At 42.1% G+C, this 16,312-nt stretch overlaps 2 protein-coding genes across 6 annotated transcripts in view; one reads left to right on the top strand and one right to left on the bottom strand.

Annotated features, from left to right (window-relative positions):
* The window catches only part of CRYBG3 (crystallin beta-gamma domain containing 3), a 113,157-nt gene extending 100,986 nt beyond the window's left edge, over positions 1-12,171 (top strand). For all 3 annotated transcript variants that reach the window (XM_054577398.1, XM_054577400.1, XM_054577399.1), the window contains 5 exons: positions 823-962; positions 3,446-3,569; positions 8,154-8,312; positions 9,441-9,600; positions 10,383-12,171. In XM_054577398.1, coding sequence (XP_054433373.1) covers positions 823-962; positions 3,446-3,569; positions 8,154-8,312; positions 9,441-9,600; positions 10,383-10,471 — 672 coding nt within the window. In that variant the 3' untranslated portion in view covers positions 10,472-12,171. The remainder of the gene's footprint in view (positions 1-822; positions 963-3,445; positions 3,570-8,153; positions 8,313-9,440; positions 9,601-10,382) is intronic.
* Positions 12,136-16,312, bottom strand: part of RIOX2 (ribosomal oxygenase 2) — a 28,471-nt gene continuing 24,294 nt past the window's right edge. For all 3 annotated transcript variants that reach the window (XM_054577402.1, XM_054577401.1, XM_054577403.1), the window contains 3 exons: positions 14,627-14,715; positions 12,969-13,055; positions 12,136-12,586 (listed from right to left, as the gene is read on the bottom strand). In XM_054577402.1, coding sequence (XP_054433377.1) covers positions 12,428-12,586; positions 12,969-13,055; positions 14,627-14,715 — 335 coding nt within the window. In that variant the 3' untranslated portion in view covers positions 12,136-12,427. The remainder of the gene's footprint in view (positions 12,587-12,968; positions 13,056-14,626; positions 14,716-16,312) is intronic.

Here is a 16,312-nt window from a genome sequence, read left to right as displayed (position 1 = left end):
GTCTATTTTTAATATTTTGAGGGCTCTCCGGACTTTTCCATTAGTGGCTACACTAATTTATAATCCCACCAATAGTGTGCAAGGATTCGCTTTTCTCCATATCTTTGCCATGACATCCTAAGGTTTCAAAAATTTGAAAAACAGAAGTGTTTTAAGTTTGCCTTAATAAATACTGAACATAATGCCACAAAAAATAAAAACATTTTTAGCTCACAAGAGACTTTAAAATATTGTCCACAAAATAGATTACAATTACTCCGATTTTTCATCCCCCAAAAGAATCCTAGCATGGTGTCTTGCATATGCAAAGGAATGAAAAGGCGGTATTGATTCTGTTCTTGGTCTAACATGAGGGTTTGGGGAGTACTTGCAATGCAGAAATCACCCCGTATCCCAGTGCATTCAGACTTGTAGTTAAATTAAAAATGCCTTCCTCCCGCTCCTAGGCATGTTTTTAAGAGCCTAGAGCCATGAAGTCTGCATTCTCAGTGACCTGCTGGGAAAGGAGGGTGCCATTCTCTGCCATGTTGGTTCTGTTACCAGCTGAAAGCATTAGTAGCCCTTAACATGTGACTGGAAGCAGGTGTCCATTTTTATTATGAAAATGAGATTGTTTTCCAAAACTTATTTTAAAAGACTGAATAGAAGTTAATAGAATCCACTCTCACCGGTGCAGCTTTGACTAAAACATCTTTAGAGGTAGAGCAGGAAACTACATGCATTTGAGAACCCAGCGGATCCCGGGTGCCCTGCGTCCCGACTGGGTGTCCCTTGGGCGTGGCCGCCCCGTGTGGTGATGCTTTCCCCTTTCTGTGCTGCTAGGTTTTTGAAGAACCCTCCATCAGCCTTTTTGCTCTGGAACATTGTGAGGGAAGAGAGCTACATCTAGAAGAGGCTGTGAACTCTGTTCTGAACAAGGACCTGCACTTCTACACGCAGTCCGTGTGGATAAAGAGTGGACTGTAAGTACAGAAGAAGGGCTTGGCCTGCTCCAGCCACGGCTTTAGGACAGGGTCGCAAAGTCGCTTTTTATTCCCTCACTGCTGTGGGATCTTGATCTGATGGGGCTCTTACTCCTTTTCTCTGTCAGCATAATTATAGTAGGTTCTGTGTAAGTAAGGACAGGCTGTGAGCCCTGTCTCCTGGGGAAAGAGCCCTTTGGGACAGAAGGGCTGCCTTGTGTACAGGCACATGTCGCCGGCAGGTCCGTCAGATGACCAAAACTGCCTGCGTCCACTTCCCTTTCTGAAAAAACCTAATTAAATCCGCAACTTCGGTTGAGACCATTGGCTACAAATAGATAGTGACTATTTGTAAGACCAGTAGTGTTTCACCATGTTTTGATTTGACATCTTGTTTGTTAGAGAGCTGTTTGCTCAGGGGTACTTCTTCCCAGGCGGAGTGTCCTCTGGTTTGGCTAAGCCTGCCCAGTGGCCTTGCTTCCATTCAGGCTGTGCTGGGTGGTACTCCGGGGGTTGGGGGCTGGAGGCCGGGGCTTGCACTTTTACAGTCTGGGGAGGCTACTTTAAGGAAAAGGAGAAAATTAAGGATACATAAATTAGGTATGAACTTTGCATATTTATTTAGAACAAAATGGTAAGAGACCTTGCAAATGAAAGGCCATAAAGCAGAAGCTCAATTTGCTTCCTGGAAAATCTGCCTCTCAGGTCATTCTGAAGGTTGGTTTCTCAGCCCGCCCCTCATCCTGTGCTGCTGGTGTTTTGGAATCAAAAGTCAACTAAAAAACATACACAGCCTCCATGATTAATGTAAAGAGGACTCTTTTTTTATTTTTTATGACTTATAAATTGTGTAATCAGCTCTGCATGTTTAAATATCTGGGGACAATGAAAGAGAAAGCCAAGAATATAAATTGATTTGAAAATTAAGTCAACTGTTATAATAAATGGCTTTTGTATTCACATATAATAGCATTTTAAATGTTTTTCTTCACATGGTTTGGTGTTTATTAAACATAAATTAATTTACTAAGTATAATAATCCCCATATTATAGTCCAGTATATTATTTAACACTTTGTTTGAACTGAAGTCCATATCCCTGGATTTTTATACATTTCCAGCATTTTTGTTTCTTTACATTCCTAAAACTGATATTGACTCATCTCTGAAAACTTCACACGATCTCATTTCACTCTTTTGTAGAAAACTGGTGCCATTTTACGTTGACGTTCTTATTTTCTTTGATCATCCACCTACTCTCACTGTCTGGCTTCTCTATAAGAGATTTGCTGCAGAGAGTAAGGAATCCTGAAGGCTGTCTGAAGGGCTTCCCAGGCCGCGCGGGCTCACAGAATCCTGCCGGACGCAGAGCCAGCCAGCTGCCCTCAGGGGCAAGTCGTGTTTAGTTTTGTTTAATCGCCTTGTTGTTCTGTCTCTCTGATCTGTGATGACAATGAGGGCCATGCCTAGCACACCATCCCTCACAGCTTTCAACTGTGCAGTTCATTTAGATGACTGTGTAATAAGGTAGTTTATTAAAATCTTGCCTAGATTTTGTAACTGAAACTTCCCTGCTTATCTGAAGAATCTGCAGCTGGCGCCGTGGACGAGCCTCTGTGTGGCCAGGCTGCTCATCTACCCATAATGGCGCCAACCACAGTGCTCTCTGAGGTGGCCTTGCGTCCTGTTAAGAATTTCAGATCCCCTTGGCCATCACTGCTTACTCTCCTTAGCTGTCTAGCTTGATAACCACCCAAAGCAGGGGTTGGCAAACTTCTCCTGCAAAGGCCCAGATGGTCTTTTCGGGTTGTGGGTCATTTCTGCCACAGATATTCAACTTGGCATTGTTGTGGGAAAGCAGCTGATGTTAGTCCTTAAAAGAATGGGCATGACTGTGTTCCATTAAATGTCCTGAGACCCCAGACACTCACCAGAAGCCCTGGGCTCATGTACACACCTTGACTTGGTCTGAGCACTGAGAAGGATGTGCAAAGCAGCCAGGCCTTGGAGTGAGGGAAAGACGGGATTTCTGGGGATGAGTCTGAGTCACCCTCAGCGGCCGCGGCGGAGCGGCGGAGCCCCGAAGGACATGTGATGATGCGACGAGCCTACGCTGAGATGAGTGGGACAGTAAACCGGTTTCGAGCTGGGGGACAGTGAGGGGTCTACCTTTGAAAATGAAAATGTTATGAAAAATGACTTGGTATTATCAAAGGTACACAGAATTTTAGAGCTAGAGGGAACCTTAGTTTGGAAGTAAAGACACCAGAATCCTAACTGGAATCCAAATCTCTGAGCCCCAGTCCAACGGGCTTTCTCCTAGTCATCCCAGCTTTTCCTGTTAAAAAAAAAATACTATTACATACTCTCTTCTTAAAAATATGTACAAAGGTAGATGTTAAAAAATGAACCCTCCATGGTATAATATGGGGATTGCCTTTCGTTTTGAAGTACCTCCCTTTTTTCTTTCCTGCTCTCATATAGGTGGGTAGCTTATGAAGGATCCAATTTCTTGGGAAGACAAATCCTGCTCGAGCCTAATGAGATCCCAAATTGGACAGCATTTAGTGGATGGAAAACAATTGGTTCCCTCCGTCCTATGAAGCAGGTAAGGAGAGAAGAACCATACCATCCAAAATAGCTTGATTTTCTAGAAGAAATATCACAAACCACAGCATCTGAAATACTGACCATTTCATTTAGGTTGCCATTTATGTAGCAAGGGGAGTGGATTAGAATGGGAAATGCTGTAGATTTTAACCAGTTCCTAAAATTGTATCTAAGGTCAGTGTTGGATTTTAGCTCTTCATACAAAGTCTTAGTGACCGTGTTCACTTCATAGAACATTAAGGTATTTGAAGCTCTGCAGCAAGCAGTAGAAACAAGGATGAACTGTGAGACTGCACTAGTTTCACTTTCTAAATACTTGGATTTCCCCCCCATTTATGTAATACTCAGGATGGATCCTGGCAGTTTCATTAAAATCGTATTTATTGCACAACTACTGCGTGGGCCGTGTGAGCTGCTCAGTCTCGTCTCACGGCTCTTCTCACTCCTGAGGTGCCTCACATGCACCGATACACAGAGTGCTGTCCACTCAGCTCCCAGCACGGGCTCTGCCCTCTGTCTAGACGGGCCCTCCCTCATTCTTTGCCTGGCTGCTGCTTACTCCTCTCTGTAAATCCATTTTGAGGGTCAGGTCCTCAAGGATGCCTGCTTCACCCCCTCTCCCAACCTAAATCGGATCCTGGAAGACCTGGTTCTTTGTCTGCCAGCCCCTGCATGTGGTTTGTAACCAGAGGCATGGTCAGATTGGGCACTCTCTCACTCCGCTGCAGGCCTCGTGAAGGCAGGGGCTGGGCATATTTTGCTTAATCATCTACCCCAGTGCCTGGCACATTGTAGGAGCTCAAGGGCTATTTATTTAATGAAGGAAAGAGAGTAAAAATGATGAATGAATGTTTGACATTATGCAAAGAATTACGGAGGTTTAAGGATAGAGATGATTTGGGGGCTGTAAAACATCCAACTCAAAACAGTAAAAAATGCAAAGCAGTGTGTGATCATCAGAAAGCCACAGGCGGCGCCTGGTTCAGAGAAAGGAAGCATGAGCGTGCGTGGGAGAGGCAGGAGGTTTCCGGGCGGGTGGGAAGCCCAAACTAGGCTGTCAGGGGTCCGATGGTCAGCGGATATGCCCTTTGTACTTTTCTCTAACCCCTTTAGAAAACCCTTTCTTACTTGATTCCAACAACAGTTTTTTTTAAGGCAGGAGTTGTTATTCCCCTTTCCTAGATGAAAAAATAGGGCTTGAGAGGTAAAGCAAGTTGGCAAAAGTCATTCCAAGTGTCAGAACCAGGATTTGAACCCAAACTGATTGTCTGATTGTCCTCTATAGACTGTTCTTAGGCAATCGCACTCCATTTTCCCCCAAAATAAGATCAGTATTTACAGAGTGCTGCATATATTCCAGGCACTGAGCTCAGTGTTCCATAATTGATAAAAATGCTGAGGCTCCCATGTTCAAATCTGACACATTAAGTGTTAAATTAATGGTAGCCAATAAAAAATTAACCTAATTGGGCTTGCTGCCCCTCCCTCCCTCTCTCTCCCTCGCCCCCCTCACAGACACACACGTTCATTCCCATCACTCTGGTTCTATGGGTTCAAATCCCAGCTCTGCCACTTGTAAGTGTGTGGCTTTGAGTGGGTTATGTCACCTCATTTCTTCGCACCTCACATTCTTCACTGGTGGCAGTGACTACATTGCTTACCTCTCACTATCATTGTGGGGATTAAATAATATATGCAAAGAATTTGCACAACATCTGGCTCATACTATGAGAAGAACACATTTATTTTGCAAGTATTATTTACAGTTTCCCTGGAGAGAATCAGATGCTCTTCTGAGAGATATTAGACATCAGTGGCCTTTCCTGGCAAAGAGCATGTGTACAGGATCTCATGACCTTCACAGCTTGCTTATTCCTCACTCCTGGCACAGGGGATGATGGGTAATCCCATTGAAAAGCCATGGGGAAAAAGCAAGACAGAAGTGGGAGTTCCACGTAGGTTTTACAACCATACAAAAATGTTTAACCTTATGTTGTAGGAAACGAGAATATTTCCCTCACTTTTAAAAGGTGGTTCCTTGCTAGTGAAGATGTCCCTGCCCATTGTTCAGGGTCCTGAGTACAAAAGATAGCCAAAACAGCCATGGCTGGTGTGGCTCAGTTGGCTGAAGCATCATCCTGTACACCAGAAGGTCATGGGTTCAATTCCCTGTCCCCGATCCCCTGTCAGTCCCCAGGTGGGGAACCTCGAAAGGCAACCAGTTGGTGTTTCTCTCTGACAGCGCGCCTGTCTTTTTCACTTCCTCCCTCTCTCTCTAAAAACCAATGAAAATATGCTCCTTAGGATTTTTTTAAAAAGATAGAATAGCCTCTAATTTTACATAGATGTTTTATACTACATTTTACACGTTATTCTTCTTGCAATGTGCTTTAGGAATTACCTGATTCCTATTCTGGTTAAATATTTCAAAATAGTATTTTAACTGTTTAACTGTTTTCATTTAGGCCACAGCTTTGAAAGCCAGCAAAGAAATTCTTGGTTTCAAAAATAGTATTATAGGTCATATCGTCTTTAGTAAGGCTGTTGGTACTGCTTAGTTCATATTCTTGTCTAGAAATTTAGGAATAATTAAAGTGTGATTCTCTTTGAGGTTGGGAATTGGGAAGTCACTAAGGCAATTATAATGCATATCAGTGTTTTAAAGTATAATTACAGAGGAGTCAGACTACAAGTGTGTAATAAGAGTTAATTAGTGCCTTGCTTGAGTTAATGATTAAAACTGTTGTTTGTTCCTAACACAAGTGGAACTCTGACCTCTGTGAAGGTCATGCATGTTGCCTTACATGTACGAGGTAAAGAAACTGTAATAAAGATATACTGAAGCCTGCCCTGGCCGGTGTGGCTTGGCTGGAGCGTCATCCCATAAACTGAAAGTTTATGAATTCAAATCCCAGTTAGGGGACCTGCCTAGGTTGTGGGTTCTATCCCTGGTTCGGATGTGTAAGGTCCCCCATCCGCGTGTACAGAAGGCAACCAGTTAATACTTCCCTCTCACCTTGATGTTTCTCTCTCCCTTCCTTTCTCTCTGGAAGCAGTAAAAAAATGTCCTTGGGTGAGGAATGAGTGAGTAAATGGGTGAATGAATTTTTTTTTAAAGATATACTGAAGCCTCGTGAATTAATAATTGTAGTGGGAGACCAGGCTGGATTATAGAAATTTAAATACATTACTGTTACATTATGAATGTGGAAGTTGTGGTTTGAAACAATTAAAACCTTTCGCTTTAAATGACCAGATAAAAATTTGTCCATTTGCTTAAGTGTTCAGAGTGTTTATTTCCTTAGGAAGGCTAAACATGGTAGCAATTTACCAAAATTCAAGGGGCCCCATGTTGATCCACCATAAATTTCAAAACAGAAGTTATTGTTGGTCTCACCATGATACCCGGTTGCACTTACCTAGAACTTATATTTCTCAGAGTGAAAGTCCTCCCTTATTAAATAACAGACCATTTGTTATTTGCAAAGTTCTGAGATTCCAACACCGGACCCAAGGCCGGGGTGGAGTGTCCTATATTTTATCACAGGAGGACTGGATGCCAAGTCAAGGGACTGAAAGAACAGTGTGTGCGGAGCTTCAGTCACGTGCTGTCCTTTCATCACCTTACCGACTAGCACCTTCAGAATTGGTCTCGAACTCCCTGTGTCTAAGAGCAAGGAGTGCTGGTCAGCACAGGCTTTAGAGTATCCTGGTTATATGAGGGAGGGTTTGGGTGCATAGAGACCGTGTTTCTCCACATCCATGTTAACTTTATAAAATTCAGGTAATGTACTTTCTTAAAGGGTTGTTCTGGTTATTAATTCTGACAGATAATACAATAGCCCAGAGAGCATTTAGTGTACTGACATATACTAACCTTTTTATATTAGCTCTTACAGACAAATCCTATATTTAATAGTTTATTTTAAAACTTTCTATGTATATTCCAGGTCCTGAGGATGAAATCCTGTTACCCAATTTTGAATAAGTAGTGAACAAACATGCAAAGTCTCTTTCTTTGAAAATGTGTAAAGGGCAAGAATGTATAAATGTAATAAACAGAGATTACCACAGATACTAGGGTCTTCAGCTCCCTGGGTCTTTTAAGATCTCCCATAGCAGTTATTTAGCACTTAATCCTGGCTCAGGATGGTATGTCTGATTATTGTGCTAAGTCACTGTGAGACCCTTGTAGGCGGAACTGGGCTATCATTCCTACTCCCCTGCCTCCCCAGGCACAGACAGGGCACAGCAGTTACTGAATTAACTTGTCAAATCCCTGATTCTTTACCACCCTGGAATTCCGGTGAATGAAAGTTATTACCTTTACTCTTCCAGAGGACATTTTTTCCCCTGAAAAGTGTTAAGAGATTGCTCAATTTGAGTTTTGTGCTCAGTGGTCTAAGGACTTGTCAATGGAAAATACTAATTTATACATATTTGCTAAAGGGACCAAGTGAAACTCCTGTAAATAAGCTAAATTCCGTCACCACTCACGTCCCTCCAAGCTTTTCCTCTTTGGAAGGACTGATTTCCAGATTTAACAGGATTTTCTAAATGCGTCTGTTTCTCCCCATCATAGCCTGCAGTGTATATCAGAATACGGAACCGAGCCCAGAATGAGTATCTGACAGTCACTGGAAGTGCAGCCGACACAAGGGCAACATCTGTGTGCGTTTCTCCCCACAGCGGAAAGAACACCCAGATCTGGCACTACTGCCGAGGGCTCTTCAAATCCAAGGTAACCAGCCCCCCACTGCCATTCCCTGCTTTTTGGTTTGGGGCCCTTTCTTTTGGAAACCAGAATCTTGACAAATCAAACGGCATCTAAAATAATGTAACTTCCTAGAAACAGTTTGTTCCATGATTATATAAATATTGGTATTTATATTGCTAAAGCATGTAAGTGATCTGGACTTAGAAATTTTTTGATCTAGAAAATTCAGTTTCTCTTTTAAAGCAAAAACTAAGGTGATCACATACTATGAATATGCCTAAGTGATTTTTTTAAGACCAATGATAAAAGCCGCTGGGGATCCAGATCGGACAATCTGCCGCCTTTGGGATTCCAAACATGGTGAAACTTTCTCATTTTCAAAATGTACAAAAAAGTAATTATAGATGATGAAAGCTGTATTGCAGAAAGCCTAGAAAATAAAATTTAGGTTTCTGTTTTTCTGTGATTCCTCCATTATGTTTGATGCTATGGGGAATAGAATTAAAATTTTAAAACATTACGAGTGTGTTTTATTGTTTCACCGGTGGCTTAACTCATTTTTTCTCATGCTTCAACAAAAATGAAAAGCATTAAGAAAACTAAGCTCAACCTAATACATTTAAGCTAACAGGGACTTAACATTTAATTCCAACTCAACAAACCTTTATTGAACATCTGTTGTCAGAGGCCGGCGTCCTTTTAAAAACAAGTACCTCTATTTCAGGTTTATTTCTGCACTATTTCCTCCCCTCAGCCACAAAGACAACTTTTTATAAAGCTTACTAAGATTATGCTGTAGAGTAGTCTTTTTAGATAAAGACAGTCATTTAACGTCTATGACTTGTTCACAGGATGCGCTCTCCTGGGGGCCCATACCGGTCCCTTCCCCCGCCTCTTCCCCCAGCCCTCACCCCCCCCAGACTCCCAAGGCGTGTCACCTGTCACCTTTACCTTTCTCTCTCCTAAGCTCCAGGGGCCCTTCTTTTGTCTGTGTAACCCGTTTCCTGAGCCTGTGCAGCCCAGCTGGCTCACTTCTACCTCTGTAACTTTCTAAACTCTTATAATTTATAAAAAAAGGGAAAAGGAAGGGGGCCCAATTCAACTTTTTTTTAGCAAACACAGTACTGCCAATGTCCTTCTAAACCCTTTTAGGCCACTGATACTTGTCTCGATGTGATTGGTGGCCGAGACACGCCCGGAGCTAAAGTAGCCCTATGGACCGAACACGGGCAATTCAGGCAGAAGTGGAGACTAAACAGAAACGGAACCATCAGCTCCTATCTCAGCGACCAACTTGTCCTTGATGTTAAAGGTGGGCCTGCGATGAAACCCAGGGTGTTGTGTTTCCAGATACCATTTTAAGTTCCAAACCTCCTCCTCCTCCTCCTGGGTAAAAGAAATCCTTATGTGTAGGAAAAACATTACATCACTTTATGTGTGAAAAAAGCTAAGATACACTGTTTTAACAAAACATTTAGCTATGTGGATCAAGCAGAAAAAGGCTAAAGACAAAGTCTAAGGAGGTTTTTGTTCATTAGTATCATTGTAAAATTATTTGCTCATTCTATGATCTTTGCAACGAATTTTAAATTTGGACATCAAACCATAATATACCATGTTTCTTAGAAAGGAACATTAACCTTTTGCCATGAATTGCTATAGTCCTTCAAAGCCCTCAGTTAAAACTTATGGTAGGTATTTAACCTTGTTTTTTAATTCAGCAAGGCCGGGCCCAGTATTATTCAGAGCTGTTGCTTTAATTGGGTTAGCCACAGCCACTGTTGGTGTAGAAGCAAAAACTTAGAACCTGACCACTGGCCAGAGCTCTAGGAGCGCTCTGTTGGCAGACTCACGCGGCTGGAGCACGCTGCTTATGCAGCCGCCTATTTTACCTCTTTGTTTTTCCATTTGAGTCATAGTAAGGTCCCATTTGAGGTGAATAATAGCTAAGCCTGTTTAAATTCAGTTTCCTATTTCAGACCACTTTGTAAATGACATTTTAATCTCCCCAAACAACAGGCTGAACAAAGCCTGTGGAAACTCTTAAGCACCTTTGTGAACAAATAATCTTTTCTTTTACAATTTCTACTTTAGGAGGAAATTATTATGACAAGACTCATGTAATTGTAAATCAGCCCCTGGAGGGAGAAGAAACACAGAAATGGGACATTGAAATACTGTGAGAGAATTAGCAGCATCCCTAGAATGAGCAAGGGAAGAAGGCACCGCACCTCCCTCATTAAGGAAGCTGCTTGTCCTGGCGCTCCTGGATCTCTGAGGATGAACTTTGATGAAGCTCCCTGATAGACTATTGCCGTTTACCAAGGGGAAAGCTCAGAATGCTCTTGCCAATTATTCAATGGTCCTATGAAGAATATGCCATGATTTCTGGGAAAGGTTCTAGTCCTACTTGATCTCCAGTTTGGGTGAGCAGGCTTCCTGAAGGATGTTTTCTCTCCTAGCCACCAAATACGACCCCTAGTCCTGACAGCCACTAATGAGGACACTGGTGGGGCTGTCGTCCCTGCAGGAGTTACTAATATCCCAGCAGATGCGTGTATGAGTGCAAGGCGCAGCGAAATCTATTCCTATAGGTCAAGTCATACTTTTGTGAAAAGAGTAATGTTTAGCACTATTTGAAGACATATTTAATAAACCTTCCTGTTAAGCTGCTATATTAGCTAAACCTTAAAGGTTTTCTATTGAGGCTTTTATAATTGAAGCATCATAAGTATTCAGACTTGTAACTGACCCCAGAGAGGGGCCTCAGCTTTATTAGGAAAAAGGCTTAAATACTGCAGTATTTTTTTGCAGCCGTTCTTTGCTCAGTCCTTCAACTAAAGAAGCACAAATAACCTGTGACCATCCTTGAGCTCCAAGTATTAACAAAGACAGCCTTCTGGGCCACAGGACTCTAACCAATGTTTACCTATCCTGGTGCTGAGACCTCACCCTAGATTTTGCCTGATCTGCCCTCAAGAAATGTTTATAAAGATTGTGTCACCTACATATGAGACAGATTTTCCTTTGCCTCAAGTAACTGGAAGTTTCTAATGTTCAAATTAAAACCAAGTATTAGAGGCCTCACTATACCATTTTACTACAAAAATGTTTATGTTCTAAGAAATGATAGAAAACTGTTTTTCACTCCCATTTTAAATAGCTTCTATTTAAGCAAAATCAGATAGGACATCATCTTGGACTTAGTTTCAAGTAATCATTACCACCTTTAACTAAACAATTCACAAGCATTTTTCCCTCCAGAGTTGGTCTTAAACTGACATCAAGACAACTACTTCCAACTACTTCCTCCATGCCCAACTTTTGCCAGAAAACAGAAAAAGTTCTGTTCAATTTTTATATAGAAAGATTAAGTTCTCCAACGGTATTTTTAAAAATATCAACCTATATGCACTTTAGAATGTAAAATAAGAGTGAATTGTTTAAACTCAAAGACCCACTATTTTGAGTATTTTTTTATAGAGACTTGGTCTTTCCATGTAAATATTGAGGGGGTTTTTCCCTTTAATCTCAGGCTCTTTTGTCATCTTTCAAAGCAGCATCTGTACGCCCTTACGCCCACAGATACGAGTGCCTCTCATTAGTGCGGCAGTATTCCTTAATGGAACTTACAAGGGTAACTTTATTTGAAAGGGGGTGCTTGTGTATACAATAAGGTATGTATACTGTCATTGTAAAAAACCAAGTTAAAATTTTTTCCTTCATGTTAATTGTTTAAAATTTTTCTAGAGCCAATGAGGCTCTTCAAAGAAGTTACTTCCAAAGAACAAAGACAGGTAACAATTGTTACATTTAAGTGATTGATACATTTATTGTAGTTGTGCCTTTTCTACCACACTGGATTAAATAAACTTGTCAAAAGTATGGTTTTGTCACTTTCTAGACACCTAGTAATCTCGCCATTCTTCCACGTGCCTCTATGAGAACATATGGCCAGATGACCACCAGTTACATGTGGGTCTCGCATTATTAGAGACAGACATAGGTAAAATTGTATATAACCACTCCTCCAGCCGAGTCTGTTGACTCAGACCATCAGGAGCTCCCTAGCACAGAAATCTCAGGTTTTCTTTGACTGTGTAGATACAAAACACGAGACACTTGATTCAGTGAAGGCACTAGACTACCTGGATTAAACATTCTGTCCAGAGGGCTAGTGCCAGGCTTTCCTTCTCCTCATCTGTAGGAAGTTTCAGGTCCTTGACAGAAACAGGCGAATTGTTCCAAAGTTGCTTCAATGCAGCCACATGAGACAAGGGAAAGCGAAGTCCATGAGACTGAAAAAGGATAAGCTGGTCAGATAAAATACAACTTATGTCTCTTAAGTGTCATTTTCTTATAAATTCCCAAAATTCTTAGTACATCAATATTTTTGATATCCTTCACAAATATGATACTTGCTCCAGATAGGTGAGGCTGTCATCTACAAAAATTATAATTAGACAACTTACAGAATTTGCCAATTCATATGAAAACACAGACTTCATGAAAGGCATCCTATGCCTTTCCAACAAGGCTACATGATCCAGCTGGTATCTTTTAAAGCTGGTCTGTGTGTGTGTATCTCACAGAACTGTCTGACTCCATCATCCCCATGCAGAGGCTTCCCAAGCACCACCAAATCACAGGGAAAAACACTTGCTTTAGGTTGGAACAAACCTCTGTTTCCTCACTTCCCATCATGTGCATCTCTCTCCTATTCTTTAAGGAATGATAGACGTAAACCATATTTTCTTGAGCTTCATCCTTTAAAAAAAAAAAAAAATTAAATCATCAATAGAATGTCAAGGGCTTCATGACTAGGAAGGTTTTCCAATAACATAGATCAATACCAGGAAAAATTTTAAAGCTTTGGCACTTAAGCGAAATTTACTAAATACTGTAAGGAATCCTTTTGGCAAAAAGTTGTGATATGTGTGTGTATATTATTTCATTATAGTCCTGTGTGTGTAGCAAATCATGGATAAAAACAGTACACCTGCTGGAGCATCTTTAAGAACTTGATTCAATGAAAAAGCAACAATATTTATATAGCAACTTAACGAAACATTCAGTGTCTTCATCACACCTCCACTTTTTTGCATCAAAATTGGACATTCCTAGATACATATAAATTGAAAACGTATGCACCCCATGGAGGGAATATTACTCTATTTTGTTGTATATAATGTGCACCCACATCTTTTGTGCACATTATACACGGATTATTATGCCCGTTATTAGACGGGGATATAAACATTATACCCATGTATAATGCATGTCCTTTATTTTCCCTCAAAATTTGGGCAAAAAAGTGTGCTTTATACAATGGCAAAATACGGTACCTCTCGAGACACACCAGCTATGCGGTCTCCAACTACAGGAGCCTCCCGGATGGCCTCTACTCCCCTTCCTTCCCCATCCTACCCAGGGCCGTTTCTCCTCCAGAGCCTTTAGTCTTCCCTTGTCGCCTCTGAGACAAGAGTCAAACACTTTGGCTTGATACAGAATATCCCCAAACTGACTGGTTATCAGAGTAACTAGGGTTTCTTTTTTTTTAAACCAAGATGCGTACTTTTGAGGGTTTTGTATATGTTAGAAACCAGTCCCCTGCAGATCTGGCCCTGATGGCTCGGACAGTCCGGTCACAGAGACATCTAGGTGCCACTCTCAGCCCCTCCAGTCATTCGTGGGGTGCCCTCCCAAGAAAGCTGATTAGGAGGAACAGGGTAAAGCCACAGGGCATGCGACAGTTCCAAGGGTCCTTAGAATTGTACAGGGAGATTTAACAATAAAGGCAGAGGCTCTAACCCAGACCAGATAAAGCCCAGGAACTTATAATCTTTAACAAAGTTTTCCAGCTGATTCTACGATCAGCCAGTTTAGGGAACTACTGGGCCAGGATAGGGAAAGTAGAGTATCATCCTACAGGATAGAGATTTTTTAAGAAGAAACATCAACAAAACCATAAGTAAAGACAGATCTTCACAGTGTACAGGATGGGAGAGGGGCGGAGACAGGAAGATGCATGAACAGGGTCTGTAGCTGTCCGAGCAAGATGGCCTGAAACCTAGTTGGGGGGCAGAGACCAGACACTGATCACTACAGGAGAGAAATGAAAAAGGGTTCTGTGGGGGAGCCCTCAAATGCCCAACAGGCAGGAAAATCTGGAACAGTGAGGGCTGGGCATTATATTCTCTGAAGTAACGGCACTGAGCTGTGAGAACAGATGGATTCCCGAAGGAGAAGGGCGGGGCCATCTGTTAGTCTGGTGACCTTAGGCTTGTGAAGGAAGGGCCCCGAGAAGAGTGGACCCCTCTTCCGCTCCGGATACTCACAGATCCATCCTGATCCGGCCTCACCGTGAGGACAACGTGGTCCTTAAATTGCAGCTTCACTATGCTGTCCAACCTCGGCAACTGCCCACCTAGAAAATTCCAGAGACAGAAGCCAGTTTTCAGAAGCGGAAACCAGCAGGATCCAACTTGTTTGCAGGTGCAACTATTTAAGGAACACACTAACAATCTGCAGTGAATCCAAACATGGGGTGCCCTCTCCAACGCAGGTATGCGCATACTCTGACATTTATAGTGACATTACAATTTATATCTTTGTGAGGTACATTCTCATAGTGAAGACAGACATACAATAAGATAACAATGGGAGTCGGTAAGTACATTAAATAGACATAAACATCCCTGGCCAGTGTGGCTCTATAGGAGCATGATCCCACAGACCAAAAAGCTACAGGTTCAAGCCCTGGTACGGCTGTGTACAAGAAGGCAGCAAACTGATATGGATGTCAGTGTCTCTCTCTCTCCCCACCCCGCCTTCCACTTCTCTTTCTAAAAGCAATGAAAAAAATGTCCTCAGGTGAGGATTAAAAAACACAGACTTAATACCATGGATGCCCAGTAGCTATCACAAGAGGCAGGCCCCTGCCCTTCTGCACAGAACACTCCCGTCTCCAGTTCCAGTTTCCATCCTCTATTGCTGCTTATTCTTCATGTGGCCTCTAGAGGGAAGACCTGAGTTCAAATTGTACCACCCCACCAATTACTCATTGCATGACCAGGGCAAATTACTCAGTCTGTGTAGGTCAAGCATAATGTCAGATAAAAGCCACCTAGTAGCGTTCACAGGAAAAAAAGAACTTCTCTGAACTGAACATAACCTAGTGAAATAGGACCCGCTACAAACAGGCTAGCCCTAAAGGGTCATTGGTTGGGAAAAGAGTCTTAAGTGAAGAAAAATATTCCAGACTGTTAACTGATAATCAGAAAACTCTGTTCTGTATAAAGATTAAAACATGCCCTGATAAAAAAACATTTGCTATTTTGAATAGATGCATTCAAAAACATCCTAAACTTCCCCCGGAGATAAATAAAAATATAAATAGAATCAACGTTAGAAGGGACCGTATAGATGGTTTATTCCGGTGATTCTCAACTGGTGATAAATAAGGTTTTTATAAAAGTTAGTAAAAATAATACTGTCACTCAACCTTACTGAGAAAGAGGAAAGCTGCCTGAAACCTGGCCTGGACTCACAGCCGTCCCTCAATGTTCTCAATGTTCATGAGACAGCTCCGCAGAAGACCAGCATTAACGAACAGGGCCACTCTGTGACTAAGAATCGAGACAAAACAAGACCACTCCTTAATCATGTCAGAACTCAGGCAAAAGAAGATCATCCAAACTGCAAATGTGACCAAACAGCCCCCTATCCTGGCTAATCTGAGGGACAGCTGGTGCTTCACCGGCTGTATCTTCAGCTTCATTCCATTCCTCCTGCTACCAGGTAAGGTATACAAGAGGCCCAGTCACAGAGCCCCTATTTCCTGACGGCATCCAACCCAGAGCAAAGCCCTGCTTCAAAGCCTCCTGAAAGGCACCTAACTTGGCCCAGATCCTCTAAGTCCTTTCCAACAAACTTTCACTGAGATGCCCTACAGTTCCCAACGGTGTGTGTGGTCTTCTACATCGGAACAGTCAATAAACCCAACTTTGTCCAACGATAGGAGT

This window comes from Pteronotus mesoamericanus, unplaced genomic scaffold (genome assembly GCF_021234165.1).
Source record: "Pteronotus mesoamericanus isolate MK-2021 breed Mesoamerican mustached bat unplaced genomic scaffold, CSHL_Meso_final contig_42, whole genome shotgun sequence".
NCBI lineage: Eukaryota > Metazoa > Chordata > Mammalia > Chiroptera > Mormoopidae > Pteronotus > Pteronotus mesoamericanus.
Note: the sequence above shows the minus strand (reverse complement) of the source record. Positions and strands in the feature narration are given on the sequence as shown.